Source organism: Rhagoletis pomonella, unplaced genomic scaffold, assembly GCF_013731165.1.
Source record: "Rhagoletis pomonella isolate Grant_MI unplaced genomic scaffold, Rhpom_1.0 Rhpom_scaffold_00011, whole genome shotgun sequence".
NCBI lineage: Eukaryota > Metazoa > Arthropoda > Insecta > Diptera > Tephritidae > Rhagoletis > Rhagoletis pomonella.
Window position 1 is genome coordinate 13,295,488 of NW_023458565.1, and position 15,459 is coordinate 13,310,946.

Sequence of the window (15,459 nt, forward strand, 5' to 3'; positions counted from 1 at the left end):
GGTGAATTTAGGTGTGGGGAGTGAAGTAGTGGTGGATTTAGGTGTGGGGAGTTAAGGTGTGGTGAATTAATGTGTAGCGAACTCAGGTGGAGTAAGTTTTTAAGCGGTGGTGAGATGAGTTGAGGTGAGGTAAGTTAAGTTAAGATAAGTTATCTTTATCCTTATCTTCATATTCATCTTCATCTTCTTCCTCGTTTTGGTCTTCATCTTCTTCTTCATCTTTATCCTTTCCTTTATCCTGATCTAAATATGTCCATTCTTTTCTTCATAAACATATTCACCCCCACCATTGTTATTAGGTTAGGTATTTAAATTTTCCTTCCTCTTTGTCTTTATATTTAGGTTTCTTTACTTTTATTTTAATTTCTGTATTTATCCCTTTCTTCTTCTCCATACTCAAAATTATCTCATCCTTGTTTGAGGCTAATCTATTCATGTACATACATACATACATCTTATTCCTAAACTGCTGCTTAGCACGTTTCTTTAATTCACTATCAATATTAAAGCATACATTTAGGAGGCATTTCCGCCCCAACCATGTACATCATAGATGGGCACACCAATACAGTCTCATTTTGTCATGGTATTCGTGAATCGCGCTGAGTAACAGTTGCCACTTTTCTATATTGTACAAAAGTGTGTCGTTTTTTGCGCGTGTTAGAAAACGCTCTTACAAATTTATATTTAATTTGTATTATGAACATGAAACGAAAATAATAAAATATAATAAAAAAATAATGAAGAAATAATTTCAAATAATGAATTATGAAATTAAATTTTATAAGTACATATGTACGTGCATGAAAAGTTTTTTAATTTAATTTCATTAAACTAATGTTTTAAAAAATGATAGTTTATTCAACAACAAAATTCACGAATTTAAAATTTCTAAACTTTGTAAAAAACTCAGTATTCAATAAAGTATACTAAATATATTAAATTGCCGTATCGTACATACATATATACATAAAACCCATTACAAAAAACTTTAAATTGGTTTACACAGTTCGGCAGATTGACTTTTTTACCATGACAAATAATGTCGCCTTATATTAAAAGTACGATTCCAAGTAGTCGTATTACCACATAACAAGCATTGGGCATTATTGGCTTGTCTTAAAACCGAAAACTGTAATTGGCACTCATACGCAGCCATTTTGGGCATTGTTACATATATAGGTGGCAACAACGCGCTGAAATTACGAATAAAAATATTCAACGGCGAAGCGTAATGTCACTCTCATGAAAACTGAAAGCAGACTGAATTGAAATTCGCTGCGTCGTTTCTGTATACGTATAAGCGCTGCGACGCAGACGCTACTCGCGAGTGGCGTTTTGCCCATCATTGATGTACATGTATGGCATTGGTATTGGTGTGACTTTTGAATTGATTTTTTCGCTCTATTTTAAACTAATTTGAAATTTTAAAAATTGCCTGCACATCAGCATCAAAATACCTTTCTAATGATATATTGTTATACCTTAGAAGTACAGTTTAGCCGTAAAAGGGGTGTAAAGGAAACATGATTGCCTATTTATATAATTGATAATGAGATTACACACTTGCAGGTTTTAAAAAATACAGCACGTAAATCCATCAAAATACCCTCTCGCTCTGAGGAGTTATATTTTTTAAGAGCACTTCGACCCCTAGCGTTATTTACATTATTTCACCATAAACACATCAAATGTTCGGCTAACTCATAACTTTGTACGTGGAGTATTTGTAAAGAGTTTATTTTTGTTGATGGCAGCATTTTTATTTTTATCGCTACGAGTTTTAAAGTGAGGCGAAAAATATTTATCACTCACATTTTTAAAACACAAAACTTAAAACCACAAAACGGCTAAGCTTTTTACGCTAAACTTTTAATTCAGAAACTGACAATAGAGAAACGAGTTTAGAAAAATCGCTGACAAACAACCAAGCAAGCAAGAAGCACAAAAAGTGTTCCACCGTCTCATCCTCTTCAAGGCAGGATGGACAAATGGACTTGTCATTTACGCCTATCATAGTCAGGTTGTGCCAGAAGTGACCCCTCAGCAGTCCCGTCTGCTCAGTGAGAGCAAAAAACTAGATAGACCTTCTGAGATCGAAGGGAACATGAGGTTTGCCCATCTGCATCCACTCGATGGCTCTCAGTCATTGCTGAGCGAAGCATTCACCCAGTTTCTGATGGTGTTTTCGATGGCCGAAAGTGGGTGTGCTAAAACTGGTTGCGTACCGAGGAATGCCTGGTCTGAGCCAATTCTGGCCAAATGGTCAGATGTTTCATAACCAGGTACTCCTGAGTGACCTGCCACCATAATTTAGTCGAGACTTGCATTACAAAACTAGTTTTGAAGTAGTTAGAGGGCTGGCCAATGCCTTAAGTGCAGTTTGGTTGTCACTGCAGGCAGGTAAACTCCTTCCCCTCCACCTATGTATGTTCTACCACGTAGGCCAGGGCTTTGAGAATTGCAATTACCCCAGCCTGGAAAACTGAAGCATATTCCCCAACATAAAAGTGAAGTTTATCCCCATTAACTTCGAAAAAGCCTCCAGATCATGACCATCAGTGAAGATTCGACAATGTGTGAGTCCGGTCTCAGTGCTGGAACTGAATCCAAGGGAACTCAACATTATAGAATCTTTTCAACAAAGGTAATTGCTGCCGCCAGCAATTTTCGCCGCGCCACACTCAGTGTTATACCAACATCCGCTTATTTTTAGTCTGCAGGTGGACTTTAAGGCTTCCGCATGTATGAAAACACAAAGTGACAGTAAGTGCAGCAGTGCGTCAAGAGCCCTATACACTACTCAAAAAAAATTAAGTTAAATAAAAAGGCTATAACGCAACCATTTTGATTCTTTACTATCGAAACCAGATAAATTTTCGTGGACCCCCACTTGCAACTCATGGACCACCATATTTTTTTTACGCCAACGTGGACCCCCGTTGAGTCTCCCGAGGACCCCTGGGGGTCCACCTGGACCACTTTGGGAATCGCTGTGTTAAACAAATGGAGGCACCTGCAGTTGTACATCTCCTCCGATCGGCAAGTAGATTTTATGACAATTTACGGCTTATCGATTACAATGTATGTAGTTATCATATCGGCAATGAGTCTTTAATTTCACAGGTGCAATGTACTTTACGTATCTAATCGAATTATTGTTTCTTATATTCAGAAAACACAAAGAAATTGCATGCAGTTGTGCTGCATTCGAACTTCAGATCGGTCTAAAAAAAATGTTTGTCGCGCTTCTAATAGGTTTGGTGGCAGTGCTATTAGGCTGGGACTATCTGTACAAAAGGCGTCATAATGAGATTTTTAAAAGTAACGGCCTTAAATCCGTTTCGAGTCTACCAATAATAGGTTCAGCACATCATCTCATCAATGTGTCGGCAGCCGGTAAGTTTAGTTGAAAATTTTGTGTCCAATGTTTCGAAGTTAACCGCCTCTGAATGTACATATGTATGTACATATCTCAAAGGTGAGTCATATTTTCGAGAAAAATTTATGGAATCACCGAAGTTTATAGTTATCGAAATTCATCGAGTTATACATGTTTATTGAGTTATCGTAATGTATCGAATTATTCAAATTGATCAAGGTTTATTATCTAAGTTGCCGAAATTTATGAACACAGAAAATTAGTTGTGGAAATTTACAGATATGTACAAGGTTATCTAACAATAAAAATGTATGGCATTATCGAAATTTGTCAAGTTAAAGAAAATGTATGAAGTTATCGATATTTATTACATTATCAATATTTATAGTCAACGAAATTTATTGAGTTATCTTAAGGTATCGGGTTAACGATATTTATGGATTTTGTGAAATTTGTCAATTTATCGAATCCGAAGATTTTGGAATTTTTTAAATATATCGAGTTATCGAAATTTCAAGGTTATAGAAATCTATCGAGTTACCACAGCTTATCGAATTTTATCGTGTTACTAGAGTGTAACGAGTTATCGACATTTGCCGATAGCATTCGAGAAATGTGGTAACATAAAAATTAACAGAATTATCGAAATTTATAGTGGTATCTAAATATTATCGAGTTATCGATTTGTATCGAGACGTACACAATTTTGAGTTATTGAAATTCATCGACCCTTCGAAACGTGCAGTTATCAAAATTGATCGAAAATTATCGAAACGAGTCGAATTATCAAAGATATGTATCAAATTATCGAAATTTATCGACAAAGTTCTTCTTCTTCTCTATTTTTTTATGCTTTATAATAAATTTGAGTGTTTCCGATAACTCCTTGAATTCAGAAGACCTCGATGAAAGAATTTATTACCAAAGAAAACTCTTCAGTGACTCTTGATCTCTCTGATTTTTCATCTAAATTCAAATGTGATCTTAAATTTGTTAACATACATTCGCAATTTTTGGAAACAATGGGGTAGGGCCATATTCATAGTCAAAATAAACCCGAAACTATCAAAATTATATCTGCCAAAAAAGCTGCTACTAAATTTAGAGTCGACTTAATTTCGACCATGAATATGAGGTTCATTATTTTTGAGAACTACGCCCATTATATCACCAAGGGAGGCGAAGCGCACAAAGTTTTTTGATGAATGATGCAATAGAACTCAAGAATCGAATGTCTTTGTGGATTTTGTTGGTTACTGTCTGTATTTGTGGCTCTTCTGACCTGTTTTCTTGGGTGTTAGTAGATCTTGCTTTGATTCTTAATCTTATACTATGTCTCCATTGTGAGATTTAATGAAGATTTAGCCCTCTGACGAGATTTGACGCTAAATCTTTTGAGATTTACCATATAAAATTAAATCTCGAAAGGCAGTCGATTTAAGTTAAATCTTCGTCAAATCTTCAATAATATTGATCAATAAGTACAATTTGTTGGATGTGGCAACCACAAATTCACATGCCATAAGTCAAATGACATTTGTGTTTTCAATATACAGTTGAGGACATTGAAATCTAGCCTATCATAAAAACATGAATTTTCGTATTTTTAGGGATTTTTATATTTTTGTTAGTAAATATTGATAATGGTTCTGCTTCGATAACATTGCACCGAACATCCTCTAGAACTCAGTTCGTATTCATGATATGCAAAAGGCCCACGATTGGATTTTCGGTTTCCTCCTATGAAAAACCTGAGAGAGTTCTACAAAAATTTTTCTTTCCGCAAATGTTTTTTAACGTTTTGATAATTTTTCTTAAATTCGGAAAAATGATTCGAAATATGGTACCATTCTTTACACTTTCCAAACTATATATTATACATACATATTTACCACGAATAAGAAGCCAATAATATTCAGAGTTCATATAATGAAATTCCGCTTGGTACCTTCCTTTTATCTGTCTGTATATCAATGTCAGCAACTGTATTTATAAAATCATACATAAGCAAACGTCAAATATTTAAAAATATGAACGTCAAACATATCTCGTTGTGGTAATGGAGACGGTTGTGATTTAGCAACTGGATTTATTAAATCTTAATGAATAAATCTCTCAATGGAGACATAGTATTAGTCATGTCATTTTATGAGATTTATTTTCATTAATATAAACTGATCTATCTACTGTACTAATTTTTTATCGTTTTGTCTTTATTTTTGAATATACAACACGCGGTAAAATAATACGATCACCTTGTTTGGGCTGTTTTTTTTTTATCAAAGTTTAGCTCATTGTCTGGCAAAAACTATACACATAAACCCAGATTTCAAAGTTTCAACAAAAATTCACATTTCTTATTCAGAGTTTTTAGACATTTTTTGGCTAAACATTTTTGTTTCCCTTTCATTCTAGTACAATAAAAAGTTACACTTTTTGTCATTAATTTAGTACAATTTAAAAACGCATGTATCAACACTGCTATCTATGCTTACAGCGATTCCGGGAACTGTCTTTCAATTCACCACAGTCTTTCGAAGGAAAAAATTAATAAAATAAGTTTATAAAAATTAAATTAAATTAAAAAATATGCTTCTTTTTAAAGCAATAAAATCTAAAAATAAAAATAAAATAAGTAGATACCTAAATACTAAAAGAAATCAAAAAAAATGTGTTTTTTTTAAATAATATAATCTATAAAATAAAAGAAAATGAAATTGAAATAATTTTTTTTTTAATAAAAAATAAGCTCCTAAAAATTTAGTTAAATTTAATAATAAATATTAAATGAAATAAACATATAAAACAATGAAATCTATAAGCTAAACGAAAAACTAGTTGAATAACGAAAAAAAAAAATGGTTAAAAAAAGAAGAAAAAAGTTTCTAAAAATGAAATCAAAAAGCTATTTTTTAAACAATGAAATTTATAAATTAAACATAAATTTAATTAAAAAAGAAAATTTAATAAAAAAAGAAAGAAATCAAATAAAAAAGTTAAAATATAAGTTTCTAAAAATTAGATATTGAATAAATAACTATTTTTGTTTTCAAAACAATAAAAACTTAAATTTAAATTAAAAAAATCAACCAAATAAAAATAAGCAAATAAAATGTTTTTTTTAAAGTTAAATAAAATTACAAAAAATATGAATATATGTTTTTCTTTTTAAAACAATAAAATCTAGTATATTAAATGAAAAAAAAACAATTTCGCAGTACGAGGGCTCGAATTCGGACCTCTAGAACGGCACGCCTGTAGTTTGCTCACTCGGCCATCGCGGGGAAAATCATTGACATCTCCATTTGGAATACGGTCAAAAGTTTTCTGTAAAAAGAGCTTTTCACCACGAAAGTTGGCAAACCAGCTTCTTTATGCAAGACTTCCGTGCCAGAATAAACAAAATCTTTCAAACTATTTTGTCTACAGTCATTCAATTGTCCTACAAAAGACCTTAAACTACATATCTTAGCCACAATCGCCCTCTTAGTTTATTAAAAATTCTTTAGTTTTCGTAATAAAAAGTGTACTCGGTACAGAGTAGCTGGTCTACATTGATATGCATTAATACGACTCATTTTTTTTTTTCAAACAGAAACACTTACATTTAACGGCGATATCCTCAAGAAGTATGGAAAAACATGCAATGCATGGATTCTAAATCAAGCAACTATTTTAACGGCTGATCCCGAGCTTCTAGAGCCACTGCTCAGTAGTCAAAAAGTGCTGACGAAGAATAATCTCTACTCACTTTTGGGCAGCTGGCTGGGAGACGGTTTGCTGCTAAGTACGGGGCCCAAATGGCATAGCCGCAGAAAAATTATTACGCCTACATTTCATTTTAAAATCCTCGAAGGATTCGTAGAGATCTTCGATCAGCAAAGTACAATTATGATGGACATGCTGAAGGAGAAGGCAGACGGTCGGGGAGTAGTGAATATTTACCCATACATATGTGCGATGACGCTGGATGTGATAACTGGTAAGAGGTATCATATCTTATGAGTAAAAAAAATATACAACATTTCGCTAAAAATCTTTCAGAAACTGCCATGGGCGTGAAAGTCAACGCACAACTGCAACCGAATCTGCCGTATGTCAAGGCTGTGCGCACGTAAGTATTCACCTACACTGCATATGATCACCTACAATCATGCAATCAAACTCTTCCTTCTTGAAATTTCCCCGAACAGCGTTTCCGCCATAACAGCAGAGCGTTTTATGTCATCTTTGCAGCGTTTCGATTTTTGGCTGCGCCTAACTGCTCCTTCGTGCTATAAGCAACTCCAAACCAGCATTGAGCTTATGCACGATTTCACCGGCAGTGTCATCGAACAACGTCGCGCGCAATTGGAGCAAACTAGGCGATCCCCTCAAACACAACCCACCGACGAACAGAACGATGTTGGCGCCAAAAATCGTACCGCTTTCTTGGATATGTTGCTGCTAGCGGAAATCTCCGGACGGCCGCTTACCAATGCCGATATACGCGAAGAAGTGGATACATTCATGTTCGAGGGGCATGACACCACCACCAGCGGCATATCTTTCACTTGTTACCTACTCTCGCGTCATCCGGCTGTACAGCAGAAAGTTTTCGAGGAGTTACGTGCCGTAATAGGCGATGATAAGCGACAGGCGGTGTCACTGCGAGATCTGCAGGAACTTAAGTACCTGGAATGTGTTATTAAGGAATCGATGCGACTGTATCCGCCAGTGCCAATAATTGGGCGTTACACTGAGGAGGATGTTTATTTAGGTGAGAAAAGCACTTTCACTTTGCAATTTTAAAGTCGTTTGTCTACTTTATTCAACTTCCCTGCCGTTCTTTTCAGATGGTAAACTCTTTCCTGCCAAAACGAATTTGATGATGTTCCTCTATCACGCCTTACGTGATCCCGATTACTTTGAAGAACCTGAGAAATTTATACCCGAACGTTTTAGCGTCGATGCCAAGCAAAAAATAAGCCCATTCGCCTATGTGCCCTTCAGCGCCGGTCCGCGCAATTGCGTGGGTCAAAAGTTTGCCATGCTCGAGATGAAGAGCACGATTTGTAAACTTTTACGGTATTACGAACTCCTCCCGTTGGGGGAGGAAGAACGCCATATTATGAATTTAGTGATGGTTTCAACCACTGGTATAAAGGTGGGTTTAAGGCCTCGAGTATATGCTTAACGTCGCAGGTTAGCTGATACTGGCTTCTTCCACTGATGCGTTGTAGTTTGTAGGTACTCCATGATATAAAATTTTATATTTGTTATATGAAATAGTTAAAAAATAATGCCAACAGTAATAAAAAGATCACTTACACGGAGGGGAACTTGGGTATTCGACCCGAAACTTACAGTTTGAATATACATATACAACTATTACCAAATCTATCCTATTTAAAGTAGCGTCTGTCTCTTTGAAGAAAGCATAAGTAATATCCAAGTGAGCCCAGCTCAAAGAGATCCAAAGATAAGCTGGTGTCAGCATCACTTCTTCTTCTTCTTAATTGGCGCTGTAACCGCCTAAGTGTCAGCATTACTGGTACGATAAAAAAAGCAATCAGGCCTCTTCGCTTCTTCTATATATTTTGATCAAGGAAGAGACAATGCTTTTTACAGTAACACATGATCTTCCAGCCAACAACAGGAAGGCATTTAGGCTTGAGATGTCAATAGGACCCTATCGACAAGAGCTGATGTTGCTAAATGCAGAATCTCTCGAACCTCTCGCCTAAAGCTATGGGTGTGAGCGTAGAGCTATGTAGAATTTGGGTTGTCGGCAAAAAAAGAACTGATGGCGCTCATTTGAAAGGGGGATCGAAGATTAGTATTGGTCTTATGTTTGATGAGGCGACAGAGGTGAGGCCGCAGGCTACTATTTTTATCTAAATTTTGACCTTTTTAACCAGAATTTTTAGAATTTTTTTTATTTTTCTTCAAAAAAAAAAAAAAAACGGAGAACCACACATGACGCCGCATTTAAAGAAATACTTCCTACAAACAATATACAGTGCTATCTGGGTCGAGTGAACTAATTAATGCAAGACCAGTTCATAGAAAACAGATTGTTCACTACATCCAGATTGAGTTTTTTGTTCTTTAAAATCAATTTTATTGCGCAGTGCGTCTTTTAAAGTTAGATTTTTAAAAACTCTGAAATGTCGTATTTTCCCTCAGCTAATGCCAACACAGGTTGGTCTGTCCATAAGGCCAGAGGCGTTATCAGGGTGGGGTTCAGTGGGCATGCGAAGATATGCTGCGAGTCATGGGGCGTCTCTCCGTATGCCGGGAATTCATTTGGCACATCTGCATTTATTCTGATCAGGTATGAGTTCAACCTGCTGCAGTAGTCAGATCGAAGTTGGGCTATGGTGTCCGAGTCTCCCGAGGTAGACGAAGCTCTATCTCGTCCACATCTGGTAGTTGCTCCGAGTCTCCCGAGGTAGACGAAGCTCTATCTCGTCCACATCTGGTAGTTGCGTGCCCAGAACGGCATTCATAGGTCGAGAGTATATATAACTGTCGGTAGGCTGTTGGGTCCAGGGGTAGTTTTATGAACCCCCGGAATTCGTCCGTCACTTCATATAGATGCCTTCTGACGTGCCGTCGCGAGGGTTCTTCCGCAAGTAGATGTCTGTTCGGGTTCCTAACACGGTGACACCCTACTAGGAATTGCTTGCAGAGCATTTTGTTATGCTCCTTCATCGGGAGCATATGGGCCTCGTCGCGCAGGTGATGTTGCGGCAGCATCAGAAGGCATCCTGTCGCTGTCTGAGTGCCGTGTTTTGGCAGGTCTGCAGTTTCATCCACAGCGTCCTACTAGTCCCCGATAACCACACAGGAGTTGCATAGTACAGAGCCGGGCGGCAAATTGCCTTGTACGTTGCCAACAACGTTTCTTTGTTTTTACCCCAAGTCCTGACGGCTAGCGATTGAGGAGTTTGTTGCGGCTTTGTACTTTATTGACAATTGCGGTTGTATGCGCTGAGAAGGAGAGCCGACTTTCGAAGGTTACTCTGAGGATCTTCGGGCTATTCAACGTCGGAATTGGTTCGTCATCGACGAGAATACCCAGTTGCAGTCTGACCTCCTTCGAAGTGGTGAAAAGCGTTGCTGAGGATTTTGTAGGCGAGAGGGTTAGGCAAAAGCGAGAGCGAGAAAGCTCGGCAAAATAACCATTATCGAGCAATCGTCAGCATAAGAGACAATCGAGACTGCCTCTGGTGGTTGAGGGAGCTTAGAAATGCAAAAGTTGAACAGTAGTGGGGAAAGGACACCGCCCTGTTGAACTCGCTGTTTTATTTTCCTAGGTTTGCTCGATTTGTCTCTAAAGATTACTGACGACCAGTGTTGCCATTTTAGCCGTTTTCCGTCTAGATTTAGCCGGTTGAGATAGCAAACAGCCGGAGAAATTTCGATTTAGCCGGCAGCCGATTTGTTAGCCGTTTCGCAAAAAAAAATTTGCCGTTTTTAGCCGATTTTGCTGTTTTCCTTGTTTTCTTAAATTTCAAATATGTATATATGTTTCCATTTTTGACTAAGCGACCCAAAATCTGTTAGAAATGGCTACTAGCCTTATCGTGGAGAAAATTTTCATGTCAGGCAGGGTTGAATGAAATTGGGCCGATTACCCTTATTTTTATTTTAAACGAAGAAGGGATTTTCTTCATAAAATGTTTGCTAGAAATGTCTTAATTTTAAATGTGATGTTTTATTCGCAAACTTAGAAAATAAGAAATTGTTTCACTGTTAACCCTTTCGGGACGGAGTTTTATTTGGAAACCGGAAATAGTCGCAAAAAAAATGTTTGCGCACACTGAAAGATTGGGCTAAAAAATTATGTTCTGCATACTCAGAAATCCTAAAATCGTCCTTTTATCCTGGGACATATATTCCCAGTACACATTTACTGTGGGATATAAAATCCCAATAAGAGTTTTTGACGAGTATAGTAAATTTGAAAATTAATAAAAAAATTAGAAAAATAGCTACATTTTAATGAAATTTTACATTTGTTTGACTTATTAATTGGATTAATATAATGTGTTAGAATTATTAATTTAATTTGTGGAAAGGTCCAAAGCAGAGGTGGGCACTACCACAAACAAGCGATCGCTAAAAGTGAGAATGTGTTAGTGTGCCTAATTCCCCTGCAAAAAATTGGACTAATCCGGGATGACTCCGGGAGCAATCGCAAAGGAGCATGCGACTAATACCACTTTTGATCTCTTTATATGGAATGAACTGTTCGCTTTTGTTCGAGCATGTCCTATGAAGAGACTAATTGTTCACCTTTATACCCGAACAGGTATAAAAGGCGACTAGTGACTTTTAAAAAATAAATATAAAAATTTGCGCCAGCTGAGATTCGAACCGGGGTGCTCAGTTATGTTAGGCGAATACTCTCTCTGTGAGCCAACACCGCACATGAAATTTCATTGACTAAGTGCGTACATATCATTAAATCGTTAATAGTACCCGTTAGAGATGAGTTGAGGACTAATTGATCTCCAATTATACCCATAAGGGATGAGTCGAGACCAATTGATCTCCATTAGTACCCGCATGAGACTAGTTGCGACTAATTAATGCCCAGTTGTACCCGATTGAGAGTAATCTCGGCATACTCTCTTTAGAGGTTAGTCGCACAATTTTTTGCAGGGTCATTTTACATGCTGACGCGTTTTCATCGTTACGCTCTTGCTTGTATACGTACACGTGATGGTTCTGCTCTTTGAGCGTGTGCTCGTTCTCTGCCTATGCCTGGTCCAAAGCATTTGTAGCACAGCGTGTTGTTACAGCCAGAACAGATCATTTTTGTTCGCCTTTCGACTCCAAGTGAAGTGCAGCGTACGCAACGGTAACGCTTCTCTTGCTCCACTGGCAAGTGCTCTCCAACGTTGAGGCTATCAGTCTTTGAGCGCTTAGGAGTTCTTCCTCCCTGTCGACGAGGCATTGTCTCACGCCTTTTATTTCCTTCGAAAATCATTGCTTCCGCAAGGGGGACTACAAAGTCTTTCAGTGATAACTTTTGCTTCTTATGTTCAGTATAAACAATCCATGAGTTTGTGACGCTAACCATCAGTAGCTTGTAAAACACTTTTCTCCACCATTTTTGAGACTTGCGATTGAAATCATAAACGGTAGTCTTCTGGTCGGCCAAGTCGACCCCACCCATAATTCTGTTATAGTCACTGATAATTTAAGAACATTTAATTTTCTTCTTCGATCCGTCTTTTTGCTTCCTATCAACGTCTACAAGCGACGGCTCATGACAATTTGAAGCTAGGAGGACTTCTTTTGAATCCATCCACCGGGCTGCCAAAATACCGCCAGAGTTGATTTGAAGCTGACTTTGTCCTCTGGCCAACTTTCCGATAAATTTAGGCGTATTCTTTCTGTTTTGCATGTATGTACCAAGTGCGGGGTATGGGATTATTTCTAACATTTTAATTGAAGTAAAAAAGCGGTCATAGGCTAGACAAACATCTTTCTCACGAATTGAAGAAACCAATTTCAAAACTACTTTTTCTCCAAGAGTGGTAGGTTCAGAGTGCACAGCATTTGCTTCCTTACCAGTATAAAGATTAAGATCGTAAGTGTATCCTGTCTTCGAGTCACATCGCATTCAAATTTTGATTCCGCGCTTTATTGGTTTCATTGGCATATATTGCTTCATGCTCGATCTACCTTTGAATTTTACCATGCATTTGTCAATGGACTGAAATCAACTTTCACTTCGAGCAGCTGCAAATGACTGTTCCAGACATTGCACAACATCGGAGATGTAATAATCTCTAGAAGCGTCGGCGGGCTTATCGCAGTCAATAAAATATAACTTTGATGACAAAAATAAATGCGATCTGGTGATATACAGGTTTTTATAACTGAATTTCCCATCGATGGGTTTTTTCTCCTTCAGAGAAGGCAACTTATTATAATGCATTATCAATGAAACTCCCAGAATTTCATTCGGATCGGTTAAATTTCGCTTTGACTGAGCCCGGCGATTCAAAGCTGTCAGACGCTGATTAGTACATTCAGCAATTCGAATACACAAACTGTAAGGAAATATCGTGGAAAACACTTTGAACTCGGTGCAATCGGGAGTAAAATCAAGAAGAATTTTGCAGTCTCGCTCAGTTGGGATTTCATACTTTGGATTGAAGTTCTGAGAATCATCCGGAGCAACATTTACCCACTGGGCAACAGGCAGTATCTCGCATTCGCCGCATCCATATTATCGTCAACTTCTGATGCAGATTCAGTGTTTTCAGAACTTTCAAGCAAATATTGACTCCCAGAGTCCTCAAAATTAACATCCGAGTCTGACTGTTCAGACATAATACGCTCAAGATCCTCTTGAGTTAGCTTCGTTTTCGCCATCTAAAAAGCATATTGGGACAATCAATCCCACGTAAAATACATATTGGGACAATGCATCCCACGTAAAAAACTTATTGGGAGTATATATCCCAATTTTATAAAATGAATTCTAACTTACTTATAAAAGCAAAAAACACCACTTAATAATTTAATATAACAAAGCAAACACTTTTTTATACAAACAAATGCAACTTTTTTTGATCACGCTTTTATTGCGACTAATTTAAGCAAATTACCGAAGAAAACTGATCAAATTCCACGTATATCGGGAAATACTTTGTCACGTGGCGTCTATGCACTGAAATATACCGCTATGTTTTTGTTGACAATTGAAAGTAGGCACTTAAATCTGGTTTTGGGACTAATTATTTGAGCAATCGCATGCAAAGTGAAGAAAATACGAAAGTTAGAAATTTGGTGGGATGTATTATCCCAGTAGTCCCGAAAGGGTTAAGACACTTAAGATGCGTTTGTGTTTGGATATAGTGCCAACAAACAGAATAAATATTACATGTAGATATTGTCTTCCCAGATAGCGCATATTCAATTCTGCCTAAATTACAAAACATCATTTTTGCCCACTCCCAAATGTTTAAGGTAAGGGAAAAATTTATATTTTCAGGCACTATATACACATATGTATTTTTTTAAACAAAACTTTTTGCTAGAACTTATTTAAATTCCAAAACCCGAATGCCAACTTGAATTAAAGGAACCAACACTGAAGTGAGTCAAAATAAAAATAAAAGAGCACAAATTTCTATGTAAAGCAAAACTCTCTGGGAATCCTACGAGACATCTGCCGGTCATATGACCGGTCATCTAAATTAGAGATCTGCAGTCTTTAGGCATCATATTTTACATCAGAATTGAAGGGATTTCTGAAAAATCTGACTGCCTTAAAATTGAAGGGACATTTTTACAGCGTTTTTTATGTGTATTGCTTTCTATTTGAGTGAATTGAGAATCGGTCAGACTGAGAAGGCCTTGTAGGGAAGACAATAGGTTTGTTCGTCGAAAATCCAGCGATAATTATCACTCAAAATATTAGATAGTAAGAAAAAATGCTCCCAAATTTTCTCTCATGTAGAGAAACTTGCAATTTTCTGTACGAACGCAAATTTGCAAGTTTTTCTGCCAGCTAGTGTCCATGGTTGCATTTCAAACAAAAGAAATTTGTATAGAATTTTTAAATTCTTTCAGAGGGGCAAAAAACAGGATCTACGTGTATATATCTTGTCAGTCCGACTTTCTTCAACATACGTTTCAATTTCTTTGTCGGGTTTACTACACAGTTTTTTTTGCCGAAAACCTTTCAAATCATCACTAAATTAATTAAGTAAACAAGTATTAACTCACATTTTTCATTTTAAAATAGCTCCAGTTTGTAAATTTTTAAATTTAAGGAACTTGTTTATTCATGTGCCACAATCATATGTTTTTCCTAATTGCAAATTCTTGCTGGCAAAATTTTTACCGGCTAGAACTTGTAACTTCTCTCCAAGAAATAGTCTTTTTACTCGTGATTTATTTAAATAAAACATGTGAAATTTAGTTGAAACATTTTAGCCGGTTTTATTTGCCAATTTAGCCGGTTCGTCCAACAAGTTCTGGCAACACTGCTGACGACCACTCAGGTAATCCGCAGCCCACCGTTTGTCTTCTAGTAGCGTTACTTGAATAGTTCTCTTACATGGGGG

The 15,459-nt window shown here is 36.9% G+C and overlaps 2 protein-coding genes across 2 annotated transcripts in view; one reads left to right on the forward strand and one right to left on the reverse strand.

Annotated features, from left to right (window-relative positions):
* Positions 1-15,459, reverse strand: part of LOC118747165 (pneumococcal serine-rich repeat protein-like) — a 283,337-nt gene that overhangs the window by 148,813 nt on the left and 119,065 nt on the right. The window lies entirely within an intron of this gene.
* LOC118746646 (probable cytochrome P450 4d14) lies at positions 3,211-8,625 on the forward strand. The gene is made up of 5 exons (XM_036480508.1): positions 3,211-3,399; positions 6,978-7,364; positions 7,427-7,496; positions 7,576-8,141; positions 8,218-8,625. Exons 1-5 carry the CDS (start codon positions 3,237-3,239, stop codon positions 8,556-8,558), a joined length of 1,527 nt encoding a protein of 508 aa, XP_036336401.1. The 5' UTR covers positions 3,211-3,236; the 3' UTR covers positions 8,559-8,625.

What these genes read in the sequence shown, in the direction of transcription:
- LOC118746646 (XM_036480508.1), top strand. Translation starts at nt 3,237, where the DNA reads ATGTTTGTCGCGCTTCTAATAGGTTTGGTGGCAGTGCTATTAGGCTGG. An exon ending in GACGCTGGATGTGATAACTG is followed by an intron (nt 7,365 to 7,426) that starts GTAAGAGGTATC and finishes AAAATCTTTCAG; the next exon opens with AAACTGCCATGGGCGTGAAA. An exon ending in TATGTCAAGGCTGTGCGCAC is followed by an intron (nt 7,497 to 7,575) that starts GTAAGTATTCAC and finishes TTCCCCGAACAG; the next exon opens with CGTTTCCGCCATAACAGCAG.